The sequence below is a fragment of the Dromiciops gliroides genome, chromosome 1 (genome assembly GCF_019393635.1).
Source record: "Dromiciops gliroides isolate mDroGli1 chromosome 1, mDroGli1.pri, whole genome shotgun sequence".
NCBI lineage: Eukaryota > Metazoa > Chordata > Mammalia > Microbiotheria > Microbiotheriidae > Dromiciops > Dromiciops gliroides.
In genome coordinates, this window is record NC_057861.1 from 642,256,201 (window position 1) to 642,281,378 (window position 25,178).

The 25,178-nt window shown below is 39.3% G+C and overlaps 1 protein-coding gene across 2 annotated transcripts in view; it reads right to left on the reverse strand.

Annotated features, from left to right (window-relative positions):
* Positions 1 to 25,178, reverse strand: part of GLDC (glycine decarboxylase) — a 125,248-nt gene that overhangs the window by 65,460 nt on the left and 34,610 nt on the right. For both annotated transcript variants that reach the window (XM_043974717.1, XM_043974721.1), the window contains 6 exons: positions 19,560 to 19,724; positions 9,842 to 9,919; positions 8,573 to 8,720; positions 4,661 to 4,857; positions 2,333 to 2,429; positions 891 to 996 (listed from right to left, as the gene is read on the reverse strand). In XM_043974717.1, the coding sequence (XP_043830652.1) occupies positions 891 to 996; positions 2,333 to 2,429; positions 4,661 to 4,857; positions 8,573 to 8,720; positions 9,842 to 9,919; positions 19,560 to 19,724 (791 nt within the window). The remainder of the gene's footprint in view (positions 1 to 890; positions 997 to 2,332; positions 2,430 to 4,660; positions 4,858 to 8,572; positions 8,721 to 9,841; positions 9,920 to 19,559; positions 19,725 to 25,178) is intronic.

Here is a 25,178-nt window from a genome sequence, read left to right on the forward strand (position 1 = left end):
TTTGATAGCTGTGTGACCTTGGGCCAATGATTTCTCTGGGTCTCTCTTTCCTCATATAGAAATAGAGAAGGTCCAACGACATGACCTATAAGGTCCATTTCAGTTCTGACCTTCTGTAAAAATGAATCTAGAGAAGCAACTTCTATGAAGTGGATAGCAATCTGGCTTCAAGACCTAGGTTCAAGTGGCTATGTGACCCTGGACATGTCCCTAAGCATCTCATTGCCCTAGGCAACTGTCTAATAGTATTATGGGCAGAACAATGTCTGATCTGCATTTGTAGAGGGAATTTCCAGACTGAGAAATCCCTCAGCCCAGGAGATCACAGGTCCAAACTCTACCCCTTCCCCTACCACCACCACACACACACACACACACACACACACACACACACACACACACACACTCAGATTCTAAGGTGGTGATTATGGATTATTATTAGTTAATATTAAGCATTCATTGTACTTTTCAATGGCTTAAAAGTAAAGTTAATCAGAAAAAAAATGTAAGATTCCAAACTACTTCCCAAATCTCCTTAATATCCCTTACAAATATAGAATTCTGCTTCTAAAATTTTAAAAAACTCATCTCCAGTATAATGTAATGGTATTAACCTTGGATTTAGAATGAGAACTAAGGCTGGATCCTAGCTTCAATATATACTATCTTCACAACTATGCACAAGGAACATCACCTCTCTGAGTCTGTTTCCTCAGCTATAAAATGGAAGTAATGAAGATAATAATACTTGGATGAAAAAGCAACACCTAGTTACTGTGGTTGGTGATCAACCAGCCACATCCAATGATAGGAATTCTTCTGAAAGGAAGAAATTGATGTGCTATATCCTTTTTCCAGTTCATGAGGTTTACAGGAGACAAACGACTCACCTTCTGCTAGAATCAAGGTGGCATTATGCACCCTCCTGGCAATGTGCTTGAGCCCACTGGAACCATGGTAGATAGCAAACATGGCAGCCATGTTAGCCAAAAGAGCCTAAAAAGATAAGTACGTTTCAGAAATTGTACTCTGGGTGTGGCTAAAGGTGGTTAGTGTTATGATCACTGGATATTGGAAGTCAAGTCTAAAAACTAGCTAACGTTATGAGTTCTATACTGAAACTCCCTCTACATTTGACCATTTAAGAAATGAACATTGGATTATTCATTTAAGAATTTAGCATGAAGGTAAACTTAAGAGGGTTTTTCTCCCCATATATAAATATATATACATACATATATGTATACATAAGTATATGTATACATACATCGATCTGTCTGTACATACATATATACATAAATATTATACATAAGAAAGGCATCATGGTAGAGCAGAAAGAATGCTACCTCTGGCGCTGGAGGACCTGGTTTCAAGTCCTGGCTCTGACACTACCTACACAACCTGGAGCAAGTCACTTAACATCTCTGGGCCTCAGTTTCCTGATCTGTAAAATAAGAGAGTTGGACTCTTAGGATCACTTCCAATTCTAAATCCATGATTCTATGATTGCTAATTTGTACTGTGTGCTTCTTCACAAGGCAGTATAAACAAGTGGGAGCCAGGAGACCTGAATTCTGACCCACTGACCTGTTGATCTTGGGTAAGTTGCTATGTCTTCTCATTTGTAAAAGGGCGAAAAACATATGGATTATTACCAACTTTCCAAGGCCACAACAAGGAAAGTACTTTGTAAACTTTGATACCCTAGAAAAATATGATGTAACCTTGGAGAAGTTTCCTCCCTGGGCCTCAGTTCCATCTTCTATAAAATGAGGGGGACTAAACTAGAAGAAGAGGCAGCTAGGTGACTCAGTGGATAGAGCATTGGTCCTGGAGTCAGGAAGTCCTGAGTTCAAATCTGGCCTCAGACTCTTACTAGCTGTGTGACCCTGATCAAGTCATTTAATTTCTGTTTGCCTTAATCCACTGGAGGAGAAAATGGCAAATAAGTGCAGTATCTTTGCCAAGAAAATCCCATGGACAGTAGGGCAGTAGGGTCATGAAGCGTCAGACACAACTAAATAACTGAACAATGAACTATATGAACTCTTGAGGCCATAATTTATCTAAATCAGATTTCCTATGTATTGTCAGATTTGTCTATGTATTAGTTTTGCTGAACTGGGTTTTTTCCTCCTCTTTCTCTTTTAGTCTTTGTTGTAATGGATGGCTCTCTGTCTGGAAGGGAGAAGAGAAAAATACATTGGCAAATATCAGTGATAGAAAAGCAGAAGATATCCATTTTAAAGAATTTTCAAAATAAAAGTCTTTCTTTCCTGCAGCAGGAGTTATTGCTATAGGATGTTTAATTGAGCAGCTACATATTTGTTACCTGAGCTGTACAGATGTTGCTTGTAGCCTTATCCCTCCTGATGTGCTGCTCTCGAGTCTGCAGAGCAAGACGGAATACTTCCTTTCCTGCTGCATCTCTAGGTCAATAGAAGAAAGAATTTGGTCAGCTTGACTCACCACCAGGTGGGGTTATCAGCATTGATGTTTTCCTCACTAAGGAAAGAGGCACTTAACAATTACTCTGTGCCATGTGAGGGGCTCACTATCTGGACCACTCTTCTTTGATCCAAATGTTTTCCTTTGCATCAAGAAACCTTGAGGAAGAAAAGAGGATTGGCCAAAGGTTTAGCTCTATATTTGCCTGAGCCAAACCAACCTCAAGTGGTCTCTTTAGCCCCAAAGGAAATGGTTCTATACATGCAAAAATGTACAAACACAAACACAGACACAATTTTTAATAGTTGGAAAAGGATTCTTGTCATCTAGTCTATTATGTAGATTTAACTAGAGGACTTCTAAGATACAAATGCTGAAAAGATTCTAATATTTAATTCTATCTTAATTGAAATTCTATCTTAATTTCTTATTGAAATTCTATCTTAATTAAAATTTCTCTCTATCCTTAATAAAAAAAAAAAAAGGAATGTGTTTTCAGAACAAAATGCCTCCAAAATTTCACAATGTTAACTAACTAGGCTATTTGCTCAGAGGTATTATTTGTTCAGCTGCTAACACATGGTCTAATAGATAAAGCCAATTTTTCCCAGTAACTGCCATGGGGTTTCAGGAATGGCACAGCTTGACACTTAAACAATTAGAAACCCTCAAATAAACACACAAAAAGCTGCATCAAGGTCAAAAACCTTGAGATGCCTTTAAGACATCCTGTGGTTCAGGCTCATAAACTATTGCTGGGAAAATTTCTAAAGGCATTTGGCTTCGAAAACTTGTAGGATGTATCAATATGATGAAGGAAAAAATAAATATGAAGCCACTTTCATAACTCAGAAATTTCCTACACTAAATGAATATTCATTCATTTGTTCACTCAAAAATCAATTACTGGGGCAGCTAGGTTGCACAGTGGATAGAACACTGGCCCTGGATTCAGGAGGACCTGAGTTCAAATCCTACCTCAGACACTTGACACTTACTAGCTGTGTGACCCTGGGCAAGTCACTTAACCCCCATTGCCCCATGAAAACAAAACAAAAAATCAATTACTGACTGTGTCCAGGACACAGTGCCAAGTGCTAGGGAAGACACAAAGATGAGATTAAATAGGGTCTACTCCCTTATGGAGCTCTAACTAAGAAGGGAGATAAAACAAAAATAAATATAGGGGCAGCTAGATGGCACAGTGGATAGGGTACCCGCCCTGGATTCAGGAGTACCTGAGTTCAAATCCGGCCTCAGACACTTAACACTTACTAGCTGTGTGACCCTGGGCAAGTCACTTAACCCCAACTGCCCCGCAAAAATAAATAAATAAATAGATAGATAGATAGATAGATAGATAGATAGATAGATAGATAGATAGATAGATAAATAAATATAATGCACATTACGTGGCATCTGCTTTAGAGAAGTCCAGAACACAAGGTTTAATGAGAAAGATGACTTCTTAGGGGGTAGAGAAGGCAGGTATTTTCAGGAGAAGCTTCCCACAGAGGGTGACATTTCAATTGGATTTTTTTCCAGAATAATTATCACTTAAACACAATACTAATAAATTCTAGTTTGTCTGTACATGCATAATTTTATCTGCATCTATTCTAGAGTCTATAATAAAGCATTCTAGCAGAAAATGCAGAATTGCCTAGACCTCTTAGAAATTATCTTAGCAAAATCCAGTGCAGGCTTAGGATGGCACTGGACTAGGAAACGAAAAGCCATGAATTGAATGTGTCTGTCCCTTGGGGGAGTGCTGTTCTTATCCTTAGAAGGAAACCACATGGGCAGATGTAACCAACGTCCAAATCTTCCACTTGAGCCAGTTCCACCAATAAAATGAGCGCAAATGACCAATGGATCAGAGACCCTCCTTTTGGGAGGAACCACAAAAACACCTATTACTAGCCCATGGCAGAAACTGGAAGCTAATGTTCTCCAAAAGATGCCTTGGCTGAGCAGCCCCATTCTTTCGTCACAGCCATGAACATACTCAGTGGGGCTGAAAAGAAAGATGGTGTTTCCTAGACTGAAAGACTATTTTTCCTCTGCTTCTTTCTTAGATACTTCATTCACCCACACAGCACAAAAGAAGAGAAGAACACAGCCAATGGGCAAAGAGCATTCTGGTCCTGATATTTAGGGGAAGAAGCCAGGGAAAGTACTAAACATGAAAAAGGGGGAATCCAGGCTTTACCTTGTCACGCCCACCATTCTTCCAGGCATCATTCTAACCAAGTTTTCTCGAACAGCAAAAAAGGCAGCATGTGGTCCCCCATAGCACAATGGCACCCCAAACCTTTGGGAAGTCCCCAAGGCAATGTCAACTCCAAATTCTCCGGGTGGCCTCAAAATACAAAGAGCCAACAGGTCCGTAGCACAGCAAGCCAGAGCCTAAAATAAGATAAAAGATGGAAATGACCAACAAGTCTTTATTTAATTTACTTAATTCATATATGTGTGTGTGTATTTCCAAAGGGAAACAGCATAATGTAGTGCTGGAGCTAGTCATGGGATCAGAGCTCAGATCTGAGGTCTGCTCCGTTGCTATTTATGTAACTTTGGGTACAAACTTTCTAGGCCTCAGTTTCCCCATCTCTAAAATGAGGAGATTGGACTAAATAAATTCTAACTTAAGATCTAGATCTTAACTCTAGAGCTTTGATTCTATGGTCTCCTTCAGTACATAATAATGATTCTAGTAGGAACTTAATAAATATTTGTGAAATTTGGGTTTTCTTTCCTTTTTTTTCTTTTTCTTATCACCTGTAGAAATAGTGAGGGGAGGAGCTAGGTGGCACAGTGGATAGAGCACCGACCCTGGATTCAGGAGGACCTGAGTTCAAATCCAACCTCAGACACTTGACACTTACTAGCTGTGTGACCCTGGGCAAGTCACTTAACCCCAATTGCCTCACCAAAAAAAGAGTGAGACAAGTCTTTTATTTGTTTATTTGTTTAATATCTGGTTAACTGACTGACAATACCACATATGACACTATGACTGAATTAACCCTTTTATATTTGATTTCTTTGGAGGGAGCATAACAAAGATCAGTTTCTATATAATTAATTTTACATGACAAGCAATTAATTAAATTATATCAGGAAGACAGATGATTTAGTATATTCCATCATACATATGGGAACCCAAATCAAGATCAGGCATTATTTCAGATGATCCTAAAGATAAGGCTATAATACTTGTTTTCTGTATGGAGAAGACAGAGTGCCCATTTTGTTCAAAACTAAGGACAAGAAATATTTATTTATATATAAATATATATATGTATACACACATATATATGTCCATGTTCCAACAACCACAAAACTATTGAAGGTGAAAGTTTTGAAACTATAAAGAACAAGTTTGGTCCCAAAGAATAGATATAAGAAGACACCTCCCCTCTTTCCCCAGCTCTTTGCAAAAAGTAGGGGAGAGGAATTCACAGCTGTGGGACGTTGCATGTCAGTCTTTTTTCTTCCTTTTTTTCTTTCCTTTTAAAAATTAACCAATTGACCAATAAGTATTTTTTTTAAGTTGGGGGTAGCTAGGTGGTGCAGTGGATAGAGCACCGGCCCTGGATTCAGGGGGACCTGAGTTCAAATCCAGCCTCAGACACTTGACACTTACTAGATGTGTGATCCTGAGCAAGTCACTTAACCCTCATTGCCTTACAAAAAAAAAAAAAAAGTATTTTTAAAAAGTTAATGTTCTAATGCCATTCTTATTAATGAATGCTCATTGAATACTTAAGTGTGTTTACTTAATGCGTTTTTTCAACATTTTTCCATGCAGATTATGTTATGTTCTTGAACCACAGTTACATGACATAAAGACAGAGTTGTACCATTCTCATTACCTTTGCTCCAGGAACAAATATAAAATTCTCTTTCTGGCTTTCAAAGCCCTTCATAATCTAGCCCCCACCCCGTCCCCCCACTTTTCCAGTCTTCATACATGTTATTCCTCAACATGTACTCTTCAGTCTAGTGACACTGGCCTCCTAACTATTCATGAACAAGACACGTCATCTCTTGGCTCCAGGCTCCAGGAATTTTCTCTAGCTGTCTGTCCCCCAGGACTGGATTGTTCATCCTCCTCTTTGACTACTGACTTCCCTGGCATCCTTGAAGTTCCAACTACAATCCTACCTTCTACAGAAAGCTTTGGCCAATCCCTCTTTTTTTTTGTGGGGCAACGAGGGTTAAGTAACTTTCCCAGAGTCACACAGCTAGTAAGTGTTAAGTGTCTGAGGTCAGATTTGAACTCAGGTCCTCCTGAATCCAGGGCCAGCGCTCTATCCACTGCGCCACCTAGCTGCCCCCACCAATTCCTCTTAATTCCGGTGCGTTCCCTCTTTTAATTATTTCCTATTTACCTTGTATATAGCTTGTTTTGCCTATATTTGTTTCATGTTATCTCCTCCATTAGATTATAAGCACCTTGAGAATAGAACACGGGCAAAATTCACAGAAGAATGTGCTGAAATCATCTTCCAACCAAGGACAGCTTGGAAGGTCAGAAGAGGGAGCTACTGTGCTGAGACGGGAGTGGAACCCAACCCCACAGTCACCCTGACACAGATCCAGTCCCACAAAGGCCTCGCCAGAGAAAGAGACCCTCAGAGCCTCTGAATCAGCTGCAGCACCAGTGTCGTCTGGAACTAAGCTCACAGTCTGGTGAGAGGGTTGAGCCCTTGGCAGGGGGGAGACTACAGGGGTAATGTTGGTGCTGAGGCAGAACTTGGGTTTTTCATCCCTGCTGGGAACCAGGAGGTAGGCTTGAGTAGCAGTGGCCCAAGTGGGGGAGGGGCACAGGCTCCTCAGACCTGACAACCACAACACACAAAGCTGGTTGATTAGCAAGTTGGTCTGGGATCATCTACGGACCAGGGAACAGGCCAGGTGAGTGAAGAACCTGATCCTCCTTAAATCATACCACCTGGGACCTTCTGAAGCTTGGGATAGTGCAGCCTGGAAAAAGTGCCCCACTTTAAGGAGCTAAAAGTCAAGTAAAAGAAAGACAAGATGAGCAGACAGAGAAAGGTGAGGACCATAGAAAGTTTCTTTAGTGACAAGGAAGATCAAGGTGCATCCTCAGAGGAAGATGTCAACGTCAGGGCCCCTATATCTAAAACTTCCAAGAGACCAGAATACAGGCCAGGGGAGCTGAGAATGTGCCTCTCCTTAAAGATTGTAAGCACCTTGAGGGCAGAAACTGGTTTTTGCCTCTTTTTATATCCTCAGCTCTTAGCACAGTACCTGGCACATAGTAGTCACTTAATAAATGTTTATTATTGATTGATGATGACAATGGATGGTATCATAGATAAAGTTAGACTTGTAACCAGAAAGACTTGGGTTCAAGGCTCACCTCTAACACATGCTGCTGTGTGACCCTAAGCAAGTCACTTAACTCTAGTACTCTAACTCTCTAAGATTATGTCAGAAAAAAGATACCAAGTTTTAGCAGTTCCTATCCTCAGTAATTATTTTGATATTTCGCACATAGGTGCATAATGTTCAAATGAAATGTTTTATTTTAAAACATAAAGGAGTACAAAGGAAATAAAGCCTGTAATTTGGCCACAGAGGAAATCCCATTAAAGCCCTGCCTTAGTACAGTGAGTTTCCTCATGCCAGATTTCCCGATACTAATGAAATTACAGGGCTAATGCCTTTTTCTAATAATAACAACTAACATTTATATAGGAGTTTAATATGTGAAAAGCACTTTGCAAATATGATCTCATTTGACCTTCACAATTCTCCTGTGAAGTTGGTGCTATTATCACCCCATCTTCTTTAGGTGAGGATTAGAAAGGTTAATCGGAGAGGTTAGGTGACTTGCCACACAGCTAGAATGTCCAGCACTCTATCTAGTACACACCTAAGAAGTGCCTTGCCTCAAAGAAATCTATAACCTCATCAATATGGATGCTCCCTCCCCTCATGCTGATCACCACTCCTCTGACTTAGGAGAGGTCTTCAAAAGTTGCTTTTGCTGAAAAGCTATCAGTGACCTTTTTCCTTTAACAGAGAGGGAAATTAAGGAGCCAAGAGATAGGTCAAAGATGAAATGCACAAAAGTTAGCTCTGGTCCTACCCCATGCTGGTGAGCTCTATCCACAAGTTCCATGAAGTCTTCTACCTTCCCCTCCGTGTCTGGATACTGGAATAGCACTCCACTGACATCTTTCCCACTGAAGTCCATTTCATGAGGCAGCTTCAACTCAATGAGGACCCCAATGTAACTGGGAAGAAGAGAAATAGCCTTCAGATCACACATAGCATTGGAGTATTTACATCTTATATTTAGAAAGGGAAAATGGTATTCAAAAAATAAATTTCTTCTAAATAATCCCAATGGTGCTTAAGCTGGGCATGGGATCAATCTTGAGTGATACTGTAAATCAGGAGAAGTTTGTGCTCTATGCCCTGAGGGACCCCTCCAACACCCTGTGTCTTTCAGTTGTACCTCCTTCTTATCTTCCTACAGCTCTTCAATACACTAGTGATCTCTTTCTCACATTTCTACCAAAACTTGCCCTTAGGAATGGATCTGAAGCTAATTCCCCAGAAGATGAAAACAGCTTAAAATTACACTCCCTTACAGGAGTCAATTCATAGTAACAAAGATGAAAGTCTTAGGTTAAAGAAATGAAGTTGTAATGGTGAAATTGGGGGTATAAATAAGGTCATTGAAGGGATTTGGGACTAGGGCAGTATCCTCTTCTTGGATTCCCCAAAGTCACTCCACATAAGAAAACCTTTAACTGGGAACCAAACTATCAGGAGTTGCCAAGACAAATTAGAGGAAAATAAGTAAACAAATATCTGTCCCCACAGACGACACATATAGAATGGGATTTGGGGGTCCAGTGTTGGGGCTGCCTACAATACAGGCTCTGGAGATGGGCTCTGGAGACTTCTAGAACCTTGTATTAGGAAGGATTCTTCTTTGAACACTTTACTACAAAAGCAAAGAAAGGAGAAACTCCTTGGTAGTTTCCCTTTACATAAAAACAGGATAGAAAAGGAAGTATCAATGAAAAGAATACAGTTGGTATAACCTAACATAAGACTCAAAATGCCACCTGGGTAGCCCAAGGTAAGCCAATCTGGTTGAAAAGTAGGATAAAAGATACAACATAGGCAAACCTCATTCTTTTTTCTTTCTTTTTTTTTTTTTTTAGTGAGGCAATTGGGGTTAAGTGACTTGCCCAGGGTCACACAGCTCATAAGTGTTAAGTGTCTGAGGCCAGATTTGAACTCAGGTACTCCTGACTTCAGGGTCAGTACTCTATCCACTATGCCACCTACCTGCCCCGGCAAACCTCATTCTTAATTTCAAAATACAAATAAAAAAAGTTACTTGGCTCGAGTCTGGACAACAGCAATTGTCTGTGGGTGGCATCGGGGATCAACGTAAAATTTCCTATTTTTGCTGTGTCTGTTAAAAAAAGAAAGAAAGAAAAAGTTGTACAAAAACACATAAAGAACTAAAGGGTAATTTTTTTTGTAAGAACATAAAGCAAGATCATTTTACAGGATCATAGGATTTAGAGCTAGAAGGTATCTTAGAGATCATCTAGTCTTAAGGGGGGAGGGTCTTAACCTTTTTTGCAAGTGTGATACACAGATAATAATAGCTAGCATTTATGTGTACTTTAAGACTTTCAAAGCCCTCTACAAATATCTCATTTTACCTTCAAAACAACCCTGAGAGGTAGATACTATTATTATACCTGTTTTAAAAATAAGGAAAGTAAGGCAGGCAGAGGTTAAGTGACTTGTCCAGGTTCACATAGCAATTATCTAAGACCAGATTTGAACTTTCTTTCCTGACTCTGGGACTAGACTATTCACTGTGTCCCCAGCTGTTTCATGCCCTTTGTCAATATGGTAAAGCCTGTGGACCCTTCCTCAGCATAATGCTTTAAAATTTTTAATTGCATGATTTATTACATAAATTGCATAAAACTACATAAAACTTAAAATGCATAAATAGGATTGCAAAGGAAACTAATTATATTGAAATAAAGAGGTATTTTTTCCTATACAAGTTCACAGGCCTCCTGAAATCTGGTCTAGCCCAATCCTATAATTGAAGGATGAAGAAACTGAGGCCTTAAGAGAGAAGTTTCTTGCTCAGGGTCCCCAGGCCATTCGATTCTAGAATTTGGAGCTAGAGGAATCCTTGGGCATCTTTTATTTCATATTTCTTACTGTACAGATGAAAAAACTGAGCCCTGGAGGTGTATAGTATCTTGCCCAAGACCAAACAGCTACTAATGAGCAACAAATCAATTGCCTGAATTCTTCCTTATCTTTCATGAGTCTCCAACTTAGTAAGTGAAAGAAGGATCCAAATAATTCTTTAAAAGGGGGTTAACATCAGTTAAGAAGAAAATGACTAGCTGTGTGACCCTGGGCAAGACACTTAACCCCCACTGCCCCACAAAAAAAAAGGAAGAAGAAGAAAAGAAGAAGAAGAAGAAGGAGAAGAAGAAGAAGAAGAAGGAGAAGGAGAAGGAGAAGGAGAAGAAGGAGGAGAAGGAGGAGAAGAAGGAGGAGGAGAAGGAGGAGAAGGAAGAGAAGGAGAAGGAGGAGAAGGAGGAGAAGAAGGAGAAGGAGAAGAAGAAGAAGAAGAAGAAGAAGAAGAAGAAGAAGAAGAAGAAGAAGAAGGAGGAGGAGGAGGAGGAGGAGAAGGAGGAGAAGGAGGAGAAGGAGGAGAAGAAGGAGAAGAAGAAGAAGAAGAAGAAGAAGAAGAAGAAGAAGAAGAAGAAGAAGAAGAAGAAGAAGAAGAAGAAGAAGAAGAAGAAGAAAAGGAAAAGTCAGGAATTAACTACAAACTGAAAGATTCAACTCTAGGAAAAAATGTTTGGTGGGGCAGAGAATGTATAGTATAGTTGGAGAGCTGCAAGATACAAAGAGGAGGGGAAGTTACAGTATGTGACTGTGTGATGCAGTACTGTTGTCCTATAAAAAATGATGAATAGGATGGTTTTAGAAAAACCTGGGAAGACTTATATGAACTGGTGCAAAGTGAAGTGAGCAGAATAAGGAGTACATTGTACACAAGGATAGCAACATTGTATGGTGATTAACTGTGAAAGACTTGGCCACTCTGATCAAGACACTGATCCAAGACAGCTCCAAAAGTCTTGTGATGAAAAATGCTATCTACCTCCAGAGAGAAGCAATGAACTCTAAGTGCAGATTGAGGAATACTTTTTTCATACTTTATTTTTTTTTGTTTGTGTTTGTGTGTTTTCTTTTGCAACATGGCTAACATGGAAATATATTTTGAATGACTTCATATATATAATCAATATCATATTGCTTTCCTTCTCAAGTGATGGGAGAGGACCAAGAGGAATGGAGAGAATTTGGAATTCAACATTTTTAAAAATTCATGTTAAAAATTTTTAATGTAGTTGGGAAATATTTAACCAAATAACTAAAAATATATTTCTTAAAAAGATACAAAGAGGAAACCAAAAAGTTCTCTATGATCAGGAAGGAACAGAACAAAGCAAAAGAAAAGAGTCATCTGGATCAAAATGTTCATGAGATGTACAAGAGGCATCAGATTTTACAATAAGGGTAAAGTTGAAAATTATGAATTTTGAAAATGTGGGATGTTCCCACTCCAGAGAACCCCTGTGATAATTAAACAACCTCCTTTTAGTTCACCCTACTGGACTTTCACCAGCAATGCATCCTCTCCTCCTGCCCCAGGCAATTAAAAAAGAAAGAAAGAAAGAGAGAGAGAAAGAAAGAAAGAGTCTTAGCTGTCTTTTGAGACAGGGAATAATAGAGGACAGAGTAGTGAACTTCACATAAGAAATGTGAAATAAATGATGCCCAAGGATCCCTCTGGCTACAAATTCTATAATTGAATGACCTGGGGACCCTGAGCAAGAAACTTCTTTTTTTTTTTTTAGTGAGGCAATTGGGGTTAAGTGACTTGCCTAGGGTCACACAGCTAGTAAGTGTTAAGTGTCTGAGGCTGGATTTGAACTCAGGTACTCCTGACTCCAGGGCCAGTGCTCTATCCACTGTGCCACCTAGCTGCCCCAAGAAACTTCTCTTAAGGCCTCTTTCTTCATCCTTCAATTATAAGATTGGGCTAGATTTCAGGAGGTCTGTGAACTTGGATAGGGGAAAAATACATCTTTATTTCAATATAATTGGTTTCCCTTGCAATCCTATTTATGCATTTTATGTTTTATGTAATTTTATGCAATTTATGTAATAAATCATGCAATAAAAAATTTAATTTGACCACGGTTCAAATTCTACCTCATAGACTATCAGTCATGTAACCCTAGGTAAGTCTCAACTTCCATGAGCCTCAGTCTCCTCTTAATAATAATTGGCATTTAAATACTATGTTAAAAGTTTTCAAAACTGCTTTTTGGAAAATATCTCATTTGATCCTCCCAACAACCCATTTAATTCTCACAACAAATAAGGAAACTGAGGTTCAGGGAGTTTCAGTGACCTGCCCAGTGTCATACAGTTTTTGTGTCAGAAGTGGGTCTTTCTGAATCCATGTTTTAACTCTATTTACCACATCATACTGAATATTATTACTACTGAATTCTTCTCATCTTGATATTCAAAAGAATTCAGAAGGAAACAGCCCTGGGGCTAGCCACTATACCATCACTGTTTTTATGTTTAATGCATTTGTGAGGGGGGATAAATTAATTTTTTTAATTTTGTGGTAATTGAATGAAAGTATTGGGATGTGAAGTCATCTTCTGTAGGCTCAATTACATCCTCTTTGGGACAACTCCCAACTCTGGATAGCAGATCAGGCAATGAGGATGATAATGATGATGAAGGTGAAGAAGGTCAATGGTAAGGGAAAAAAAATTCTCTGATTCATGATCTTGTTTTGGAGGTGACCATGGCTCTCAAAGTACAGATGAGCCACTTTAAACTCTGGTGGGTCCTATTAAGTCAAAGAGAGTCCTGGTAACAGCCTGCATCTGTCCTCCAAGAACCACTCAAACTAAAGTTGGAGAGGGTTTGGAACTAGAGAATACATTTTTAGACACAAAAGTTCATTAAACCATGTCCTAACAGTCAGCTGGGTGGTACTGTGGATAGAGGGCTAGACTTGGACTCAGGAAGACATGAATTCAAATCCAGCCTCATATACTTACCAGCTGTGTGACCCTAGGCAAGTCACTTAATCTCTGCCTCAGTTTCATCAACTGCAAAAGGAGGATAATAATAGTATCTACCTCTAAAGGTTGTTGTGAGAATCAAATGAGATGATACTTGTAAAACATTTAGCCCAGTGCTTGGCACATAGTAGGTGTTTAATACATGCTTGTTTTCTTCCTCGGGCAGAGAGAATCTGTGCTTTTACATAAGGAGATATAAAACTCCAACTGATGAAATCAGGGATCATTAAAGCACTGAAGTAACTTCAAATAAATAAATAAATACAGGGGGAAGAAGGATAGATTAATTGTTAAAGAGTTCACATGATATTCCAAAGTCACCAAATGAATAAACATCTCTAAGAATAAAAGAGAAGATTTTGTTGTAGGAAAGAAGGCAACTGCAGGGTTGAGAGAATAATTAGTATTCAAGGATTGTAGGGGAAATAGACTTTGCGAAGACAGATGAAGAATGGGTGAATAATCTCAGAAAAATTGCGGAGGAGTAGCAGGAGAGCATTTTTCAGGCTTTCATGCCACTAGAAGAGACAATAAAGCTGATCACAATGGTATTCAGTGAAGGAGAAGTACCATTACAACCTCTATACTTTCCTCTATCTCTAGCAAGTTTAGGTGTGGCTTTCCAGCTTCAAGGAGAGGAGAGAAAAATCAAGAGGAGATTTTAGTGAGAAAGGAAGAAAGGTATAGATATAAAGCTCCAGAAACTATAGGATGAATTGGGCAGATTTCTCATATAAATTGGTTTACCTGCAATGGGAATATGCCAATTAAATTCAACAAAGTATTTGTTAGGTTTATTTGTTAATATGTACAAGGCACTGTGCCAGGATTCAAGGTAGCCAAAGACAATAAATGGCACAGTTCTTATTTTTAAAGGACTTTAGTAGGATGGATACAGTATAGACATAAATATGCTAGAAAGAAGGCTGTGTTGATGAAAAGTAAAGATTCAAAATGCTCTAAGAATCTAAGGAAGGAAAATCACTTTCTACTGGAGTTATGGAGGAGATAATCAGAGAATTAATTAATAGGCAAGGTGGTACATAATAACAATAATAATATTAATAATAATATTAGCCTAGCTGTGTGACCCTGGGCAAGTCACTTAACCCCAATTGCCTCACCAAAAAATAAAATAATAATATTAGCATTTAAATAGTGCCTACTATGTGCCAGGCACTGTGCTAAGCACTTTACAACTACTGTCTCATTTGATCCTTGGGAGATAGGTGCTATAATGATGCCCATTTTTCAGTTGAGAAAACTGAGACACAGAGCAGTTAAATGACTTGCCCAGGGTCACACAGATAATAAGTGTCTGAGGCTGGAGTTGAACTCAGGTCTTCTTCACCCCAAGACAGTGGGTATGACCTAGCTATTGGAATTTGACTTTAAAGAGAAAAGAATCTTAGCAGGGAGAGATGAGGAGAGAATTCATTCTAAGCATGACGAATAAGTTACATGAATGCATGTAGGTGGGGAAGTGTAAAATAAAAACAGGGAACATTTAGTGGCATGGTGTGACTAGAGTGTTGTCACAACAACAATGTGGAATGAGGTGGCAAAGGTAAGTTGGAACCAGATTGTAGGGGGTACCTAATATCAAAAGTTTGCATTTTAGAATATAGTCAGGAGGGAACCAGTGGCACCAAGTCACCAAGTAACAAATTTTAAAAGAAGGGGTTGGGGGAATGTCCTAGAACTCCACCCAAGGTGTACATGCCCCACTAGGCACCTTGAGTCATTCCTCAACTAATAAATGATCAAAAGATATGAACAGGGTTGGTTTTTTTTGTTTTGGGGGGAGGGTTCCTTTTTTTTTTTAACAGTTTTAAGATGAAATAATCAAAGCTATCTATAGCCATATGAAAAACACACACTCTAAGTCACTATGGAAAGATGCAAATCAAAACAATTCTGTGGTACTACCTCATACCTACTGGATTAGATAATAGGACAGCAGAGGAAAATGACAAATATTATAGGGGCCATGGAGAAAATGAGAAACTAATGCATTGTTGGTGGATCTGTGAACTGATCCAACCACTCTGTAGAGCAATTTGGAATTATGTCCAAAGTTCTATAAAACCATGCATACTCTTTGACCTAGCAATTCCACTACTAGGTCTGTATCCAAAAAGGGGTAAAAAAAAAAAGGACCTATATATACAAAAAATATTTATAGCAGCTGTTTCCTGGTAGCAAAGAATTGGAAACTGAGATGCCCATCAATTGGGGAATGGCTGAACAAATTGTGGTATGTGATTATGATGGAATACTATTATGCTATAAGAAATGATAAGCAGGATGCTCTCAGAAAAACCTAGAAAGATTTATATGAGCTGATACAAAGTGGAATGTACTGTGTACAAAATAAAAACAATACTGGAAGATTATCAGCTGTGAATGACTTAGTTTTTTTTCAGGATTACAATGATCTAAGACAATTCTGAAGGACTTATGATGAACAATGCTGTCCATCCCCAGAGAAAGAATACATTTTGAAGCATATTTTTTTTAACTTTATTTTTCTTGAGGTTTTTTTGTCTGTCTTTTTTTTACAACATGACTAATATGGAAATGTTTTGCATGATTACACATGTATAACATATCGAATTTCTTGCCCTCTCAAAGTGGGGTGGGGAGGGAGAAAGGGAGAAAATTTGGAACACAAAGTTTTTTAAATGGATGTTAAAAATTGGTTTTACATATAATTGGGGAAAAATAAAATGCTAAATTAAAAAAGAAGATATCCAATAAGCAATTTGTATATATAAGACTAGACCTCAGGAGAAAGATTAGGCTGGAAATATAAATTTGTGAGCATCTGCATAGAGATTAAACCCAAGAGATCCCATAATATCCCTAAGCCATAGAGCATAGAAAGAAAAAGAGGTCCTAGACAGAGCCTTGGTAGACATCCATGTTTAAGGGGTGGGATGACCTAGTAAAGGAAACTAAGGAGTAGACAGACAAATAGGAAGAGAACCATCATAATGAAAAGCCTAGGGAGGAAAGAGTCAGGGGTCAATAGTGTCAAATGATTAGCAATTAAGAAATTGACAATAATCTTGGAGAGAGCAGTCTTAGTTGAGCATATATTAGAAAGTGAGTGGAAGAAATAAAGACAAAAAGTTTAATTAATTGAATCAAACAATCAACAAGCATTTATTATGCACTACTATGTTCCAGACACAGTATTAGGTGCTGAGACTACAAATACAAAGAACAAAATAATCAAGATATATAGAAAAATAACTTGAGAAAATGTCATGGTCACTGTGTGTATGACTGTGTGTGTGTGTGTGTGTGTGTGTGTGTGTTTAATCTGGAGGTTAAATTCTAGACTGGTAGACAACAGAGAAGAAATCAACTGATAGAAAGAAGTTAAATAATAATATTTGCCTTAACATTTAAGGTTTGCTACCCACTATGCATACATATATACATACAATATACATGTACATATATATATATATATATACAGATATAGATATATAATAATAGCAGCTACCTCACTGGGCCATTGTCATTGAAGAGCTTTTTCCAGAAGAGGGTTAAGGCAGGGTTGTAGGGGAGGCAGGTTTAAATAGATAGATACACACACACACACACACACACACACACACACACACACGTGTATTTCATTTGATCCTCACTGTTACCCAGTGAGGTAGGTGCTATTATTATCTCTATTTTATAGATAAGAAAGCTGAACATGAGAAAGGGTCACACAGATAGTAAGTTTCTAAGGCATGATATGAACTTTAGTCTTGCTTAGAGAGAAAGTATTTGTGGGTACGTGGATATGTGGGTGTGGGTTGGGTTGGATATGGGTATGAAGGTGATAGAGAATAATAGAAATGGAATAGCTGAATTTGGAAATTTGTTTTACTTGAGTATGCATATTTGTTTTTCTTTGTTGTTTCTTGATTACTCATAAAGTCATTAGCTTCCAATTTGCTCGATCCTAATTTTTAAGGAGTTATTTTCTTCAGGGAGCTTTTGTACCTCCTTTTCCATTCGGTCAATTCAGCTTTTTGAGACATTCTTTTCCTCATTGGCTTTTTGTACCTCTTTTACCATTTGGCCTAGTTTGTTTTTTAAGATATTATTTTCTTCAGTACTTTTTTTGTTTGTTTGTTTGTTTTGTTAGTTTTTTTTTTTTTTTTAGTAAGGCAATTGGGGTTAAGTGACTTGCCCAGGGTCACACAGCTAGTAAGTGTTAAGTGTCTGAGGCCGGATTTGAACTCAGGTACTCCTGACTCCAGGGCCAGCGCTCTATCCATTACGCCATCTAGCTGCCCCTCTTCAGTACTTTTTGTGTCTCCTTTACCAAGCTGTTGACTTTTTTTCATAATTTTCTTGCATCACTCACATTTCTCTTTCCATTTTTTCCTCTACCTCTCTTACTTTATTTTCAAAGTCCTTTTTGAGTACTTCTATGACCTGAGACCAATTCATATTTTTCTTGGAAGCTTTGGATGTAGGAGCTTTGACTTTGTTACCTTCTTCTGAGGGTGTATTTTGATCTTCCTTGTCACCATAGAAACTTTCTATGGTTATCATTTTTTTCTGTTTGCTCATTTTCCCAGCCTGTTTCTTGACTTTTAACTCTGTTAAAGTAAGGCACTGCTTCCAGAGTGAAGGGCGCACTGTCTCAAGCTTCATGGGTTTTGTGTAGCTGTTTTCAGAGATACTTCTAGGAATTTGTAAGTTTTTAGCTCTTCCAATGTGGTATGATTTAAGGAAAGGTATGTTTACTACTCTCCTGGACTGATCTGGTCTGAAAGCAACCACAAGCCTGCTTTTCTGCCCTGGAATTATGAACAGAGTTCTGTTCCACTGTGGCTGCAAGCTCTCGTGTGCTTGTGCTCCTCCCCCACCAGGCAGGGACCCCCCTCCAAGTCTGTGACCTGGATCCCAGTATGGGCAAAACAACAGAGTCCTGCCTCAGTGCTAGCAAAGTGATCTCCCTCTGGCCAATTGTTTGACCTCCTTACCATCTGTGGGCTGAGTCCCAGAAGCAGTTGTTGTCACTGCTGATTCAGAAGCTCCCAAGGCCTGCTTCTGGTTTGCTGTGGCTGTGGCTGTGGCTGTGGCTAGATCTGTGCTGGGGTTGGGTCTGTGCTGGCACAGCCTGCACTGGGCTGTGCTCCCCTCTCACCCTGATACAACAGACCTTTCCTGACGACCTTCTAAGTTGTCTTTGGCTGGAAAATTATTTCACCCTGTCTTTTTGTGGGTTCTGCTGCTCCAGGAATTGTCTTATGGCATTATTTGAAGGTATTTGGAGGGGTCTTGGGGAGAGCTCAGGGAAGTCACTGCCTTTCCTCCATCATCTTGGCTCCTCCAAGAGTATGCATATTTGTTACAAAGGTTTTGTTTTTCTTTTTTTTTTTCAGTGGGGCAAGGAGAGTTTGGAGTGAGAGGGTAGATAGAGATAAGGGTGCCAAAAAACCCCCCACCAAGTTATAGCTCTGACATATAACACAGGAGAGAAAGGACATTCATAATGTACAACCTCTGTATAGGGAATATATCAGGAGATGAAGCCTTCTGCTGAAAGGGTAGGGGATGATTTGGAATAATAGAGAAGAGAAGAGAAGAGGCGGGGCGAGGCGGGGCGAGGGAAGGCAAGGGAAGGCAAGGGAAGGCAAGGGAAGGCAAGGCTGGGAGCAACAGCTATGAAGAGTTTGATCATGAATTAGGGAAATGATGAAGGAAGGTTGTACATTCATGAGGACCTGGTTGAAATTGGATTATATAATCTAGATTCAGTTGACAGAGTTTTGTAACTTCCTTCCAGTTAGCCCCCCCTGTATATCAGGGGATGGTTGAGCTCCTAGTGGGTACTCCTTCCAGGCTATAAGGATTTAGTGGTCTTACCTGTGACATAACTGCATAGCCTCAGCTGCAGCAGTCCCCTCATCTAGCAAGGAAGCATTGGCTACATCCATCCCAGTGATGTCACACACCATGGTCTGGAAATTGAGCAAACTCTCCAGTCTTCCCTGGGACACCTCTGGTTGGTAAGGTGTATACTGGGTAACCCTGTGAGGAAAACAAAACATAAAGCAATACTGTCACTTTGGCTTTTCAAAGATGCCCCTTTCCCACAGTTATTCCTTATTCATAAATAATGATACAATTCAACAAATATTTACAAAGCACCTAATAAGTCCAAGTGGCACAGTAGTGCTGGCCTGGAGTCAAGAAGACTAATCTTCCTGAGTTCAAATATGGCCTCAGATACTTCCTAGCCATGTGATTCTGGGCAATTCACTTAACTTTGATTGCCTCAGTTTCCTTATCTATAAAATTAGCTGGAAGAGGAAATAGCAAACCATGTTAGAAACTTTACTAAGAAAACCCCAAATGGGGTCACAAAGCATCAGACACAACTGAATAACAACAATAAATAAGTCCAGGTGTCTTAGAACATTGTTCTTTCCAGCAGTATCAGGCTACCTTAGGGGGGGCAGCTAGGTGGCACAGTGGATAGAGCACTGGGCCTGGATTCAGAAGGATCTGAGTTCAAATCTGACCTCAGACACTTGACATTTACTAGCTGTGTGACCTTGGGCAAGTCACTTAATCCCCATTGCCCCACAAAAAACAAAACAAAAGGAAACCTTTTAGCCCAAACAGTTATTTCTGTCTCTAAAATTTGGTGACCTATGTTATAGAAGCAGAAAAGGGCCCATGAAGAACCAAGGACTGTGGATCGTACAAGGAAGAGACTCTCAAGGCAGGCTGACCAAAGAGGAGTCTGAAGGCAATAGTCCAGATGAGAGGTGGTGAGGAATAAACAAGGGTGGTGGTCATGTGAGAGGAGAGAAGGAGAGCACAAGAGATGCCCAGGGAAAATTGACAAGATTTAGAAGTGATGGTATAGATAGGGTGGGAAAGAGTGAGAAGGTGAGGATGACACCAAGGTTTTAAACCTGAGTGATTGAATGGATGGTGGTGGCTTCAACAGAAATGGGGAAATTTGAGCAAGAGATGTGTTTGTGGGAGAGATAACAAGGTTGTGGGTCATGTCAAGTTTGAGATGTCTACATGACAGGTAATGTGAATTGTCCAATGGGCAGACAGAGTTATCTACAAAAACTTTCCTGTTTAGTAATAATAACAATAATAATAATAACAGCTTACATATATAGGTAAGATTTGTAAAACACCCTACATAGATTATCCCATTTGAACCTCACAACAACACTGAGAGGTAGGCACACATTTTATAGATAAGAAAACTGAGGTTCAGAGACATCAGATGACTTTCCCATGGTGACGGAGCTAGTAGTGTAGTGGATTTAGTCATAGGACCTGGATTCAAATCCTGGTTTTTTCACTTGGTACTTAGAAGACTTTGCATATGTCACTTAATCTCACTAGGAAAGAGATCTCTAAAGTCTCTTCCAGATCTAAATGTTCGATCCTAGGAAGACTCAGAGTTAAAATTCAAACCCAGGACTAAGTCCAGCATTTTGTCCATTTGGCCAAGCTCACACACCAAAAGTATAGCCTTCAAAAACCCAGGTTATCACTACACCATGACAAGGCAGGGGAGGACATTTGGGCAGGTCCCAGCATCCCCCAGCACTGATACAGTGCTAAGATGCTGAGAGGGCCTGACCTAGTTCAAATGGAGCTCTGGGACTCTCATAGTAACTCTTCTTTCAGTGTCATGAGAAGAGTGAGAGTCAGGGGACCAAAAGACAATTTCTTATTGACCACAAAGTAGGGCTGAACTAGAACTCATAGCCTTCATAAGCTGTATTTGGACTTCCCTGGGGTTAAATCTGGACTCAGACTCTTATTGGATCCATGGCCACAGGGAAGTCATTTTACCTCTCTAGGTCTCAAGTCTTTTAATCTGTAAAATGGCTACAACAATATTTCAACTACCTTCCTCAAAGTGTTGTTGTAGGAATCAAAGGAGATAATAAGGCAAGGTCTTACTATAGTTTGTCAAAATAGAATACATTTTAATTCAGCATATGATACCATTTGTTATAATTATCGTAATTTATAATGATTTATATATTATTTTAACCTCAAATTAATATATTCTCTATTTACTTGCTGTGTTTAACACTCACTATCACTTATTCAAACTTGTTCAACTATGGGAACCATTTGTGATCTATACAAGATGTCCCAAAGTCTAAGTCTAAGACTCTGGGGACATCCCGGATAATTATAACATTTAGACTACTAGGAAAATTTTAGGAATAAAGCTTTCTCCTTTCCCAAGTTCCTTTCCTTTAGCCCCTGGAATGTGTTAGGAAATTTATGTACGTACCATGAATATTCTCTCCCCTGAAGCCCTCAGATCCCTCCCCTTAATTTTTTTTTTTTAGAAGTTGAGGAAATGAAGCCCAAAGACGACTTGTGATACATGTCATTTTTCCTCTCTGTTCACCCCAGGCGTGGAAGTTAGATTAACAAGAAGTAGAAAGTTAAAGATTTTGAAATAACTCTCAGTCATTTTAACTGGACCAAGAGTCTTTTAAAAGGGGAGTGGGAGGGGCGGGAACTGTCGAGTAACTGCGCCTCAACTGACATCCTGCACAATCTGGTGTTTCAGCAATGGTGATGCCAGTTGCCAAATTCCAAGGACTTGGTGAACTGGAATGAATCAGGCCAACAAGACACTGTGCAGGCAAGCGGAGGGGAGAATTCAGCCCAGGACCCCGTGCAGTAGCAGGGGTCAGACAACAGCTTTTGTAACCCAAGCTGGTCTGAGTCCTGCTCTTATACAACCAGGAACTCTCACAAAGTGGAAAGTAGCAAAACATCCAGAATCTGGGGGGAAGGGAGGTTTGGCCAGAGAGCTCAAATTTAATTTTTTTTTTCCTATCCAAAAATTTATAAATAGACCTATGTATAGTTAGTGGGTGTTTGCAAGGCCTGTAGAGAAGAGAAATAAAAAACCAAATAAGTCTCTTGTTATACAGGAAGCACTGGGTTGTTGGTTTGTTTGGTTTTTTCTCCTTCAGGGGCTCATCAGTCAAACTCTCTGAATGTTAATTCTCCAAAATTTGGTCTGTTCGTTCTAAGGTCCTCCACTGAACTTTCTTGGGGTGAAAAAAGGGAAAAAGTTAAAAATTAGGCCTACCAAAGTCCTGGGAAGCTAGGTGGTACAATGGATAGAGTACTAGACCTGGAATCAGGAAGATGAATCTTCCTGAGTTCAAATCTGGCCTCACACACCTAACTAGCTGTGTGACCTTGGACAAGTCACTTAACCCCTGTTTGCCTCAGTTTCTTCATCTTTAAAATGAGGTGGAGAAGGAAACAGCAAATCATTCCAGTATCTTTGCCAAGAAAACCCCAAATGGGGTCACAAAGAATCTGATACAACTCAACAACCAAAGTCCTATTCATCCTTTAAAGACCAAGTGAAATGCTCCCTTCTCCAGTAATCTTTCCCTGATTCCTCCCTGTTGGTAATTATTTCCCATTTATCTTGTGTATAGTTTACTCTGTATATATTTGTTTGCATATTGTAGCTCCCATTAGATTGCAAGCTTCTTGAGAGTAGAGACTATCTTTTCCCTCTTTTGTATCTCCAGTGCTTAGCACAGTGTGTGGCATGTGGTAGGTGCTTATTAAATGTTTATTGATTTACTAATGGATGATAGTATGTAAAATGAGGATAATAATGGTATCTACCTCACAGAACTGTCATGAGGATCAAATGAGATCATATATGCAAAGTGCTTTAAAACCTTAAAGCAGGGGCAGCTAGGTGGTGCAGTGGATTAATCAGGAGGACCTGAGTTCAAATCTGGCCTCAGACACTTGATACTTACTAGCTGTGTGACCCTGGGCAAGTCACTTAACCCCAATTGCCTCACCAAAAAAAAAAAACCAAATCAAATGTCTCTCAAAGAAAGCAGGACATTTCTTTACTCTTAGAAAAATCCCTTCAATGACCAAGAATGGTTCCCTAACAATGAGAAACCGCTAGTGGAATGAAAGTTCATCATTCTGTACGTAATTCAGACCATTCCTGAAGGAGCCTTCACTATAAATTCACCAGTGAAGAAACATGGAGAACAAGCTGCTGCTACTCAGCTGGAGGAGCCCACGTTGTCACTTGCCATATTACATCTATGTAAGCCTTTACAAAGTCCTGGGAGATAGGTAGTGCAAGTAGTATTATTTTTGAAGATAAGGAACTGAGGGTGTTAGAAATTAAGTAACTAGTGCCAGGTCAATAACTCAGGCCCTCAGACTCCAAGTCCAATGTTCTCCCACAACACACCACGTGTCATTCCCCAAACATCTATTTCCTTTCTTTCTTTTTTTAAAAGCAGTAACCTTTATTAGATCAGCAGTTCTCAAAGTATGGTCCATTAAAGCCTATCCTTTTTAATGGGTCTGCGATACCAAAACAATTTTCATAAATAATACCAACACATTATTTACCTATTAAAATATTTCTCCCTTAGGGGCAGCTAGGTGGTGCAGTGGATAGAGCATCGGCTCTGGAGTCGGGAGGACCTGAGTTCAAATCCAGCCTCAGGCACTTAACACTTACTGGCTGTGTGACCCTAGGTAAGTCACTTAACCCCAATTGCCTCACACACAAAAAAATACTCCCTTTTCTAATTACATATCTGAGTGAGACTGAATTTTCTTCATATACTTCAACCGAAACAAAATACCAACAAATTGAATGAATGCAGAAGCAGTTATGAGAATCCAACTGCCCTCTATTAAGCCAGACATTAGAGAGACTTACAAAAATATGTAAAACAATGCCACTCTTCTCACTAATTTTTTGGTTTTAGAAAAAAATTTTTTTTCATACAAATATGCTATTTAGGGGCGGCTAGGTGGCACAGTGGACAAAGCACCAGCCCTGGATTCAGGAGTTCCTGAGTTCAAATCCGGCCTCAGACACTTGACACTTACTAGCTATGTGACCTTGGGCAAGTCACTTAACCCCCATTGCCCTGCAAAAAACAAAAACAAACAAACAAACAAACAAAAAACAAATATGCTGTTTACATTAAACATGTGATGTGTTTATTTTTATATTTAAATGAATGTATAATTGTTTTAATGTATCTGTTTTAATTTATAATGTGGTAACTATCAATAGATATGACCCACATAAACAAAAGCTCTTTGGGGTTTCATAATTTTTAAGAGTGTAAAAGACCAAAAAGTTTAAGAAAATTGTATGAGATAATTCTCTAGAACTGCATAATGGAATGAGCACTGTATTGGGAGGAAAGAAACCTTGATTCTAATCCCACCTCAGTTGGCATGTTTGTGTGACCCCATGCAAGTCATAATACCACTCTGGGCCAAAGTTTCCTCATTTGTTTAAAATGGAGGGTACACAAGCATCAATCATAGTTTCCCAATTCAAATTTTACTCATTATAAGCTCAATGCAGCAACTATCCAGAAACTGAGGAGTCAGGATACAAGCTACAGAGAAAGGAGAAGGTTAGAGAAAGAAGGATCCGAAATTAGGGAGGAGTAA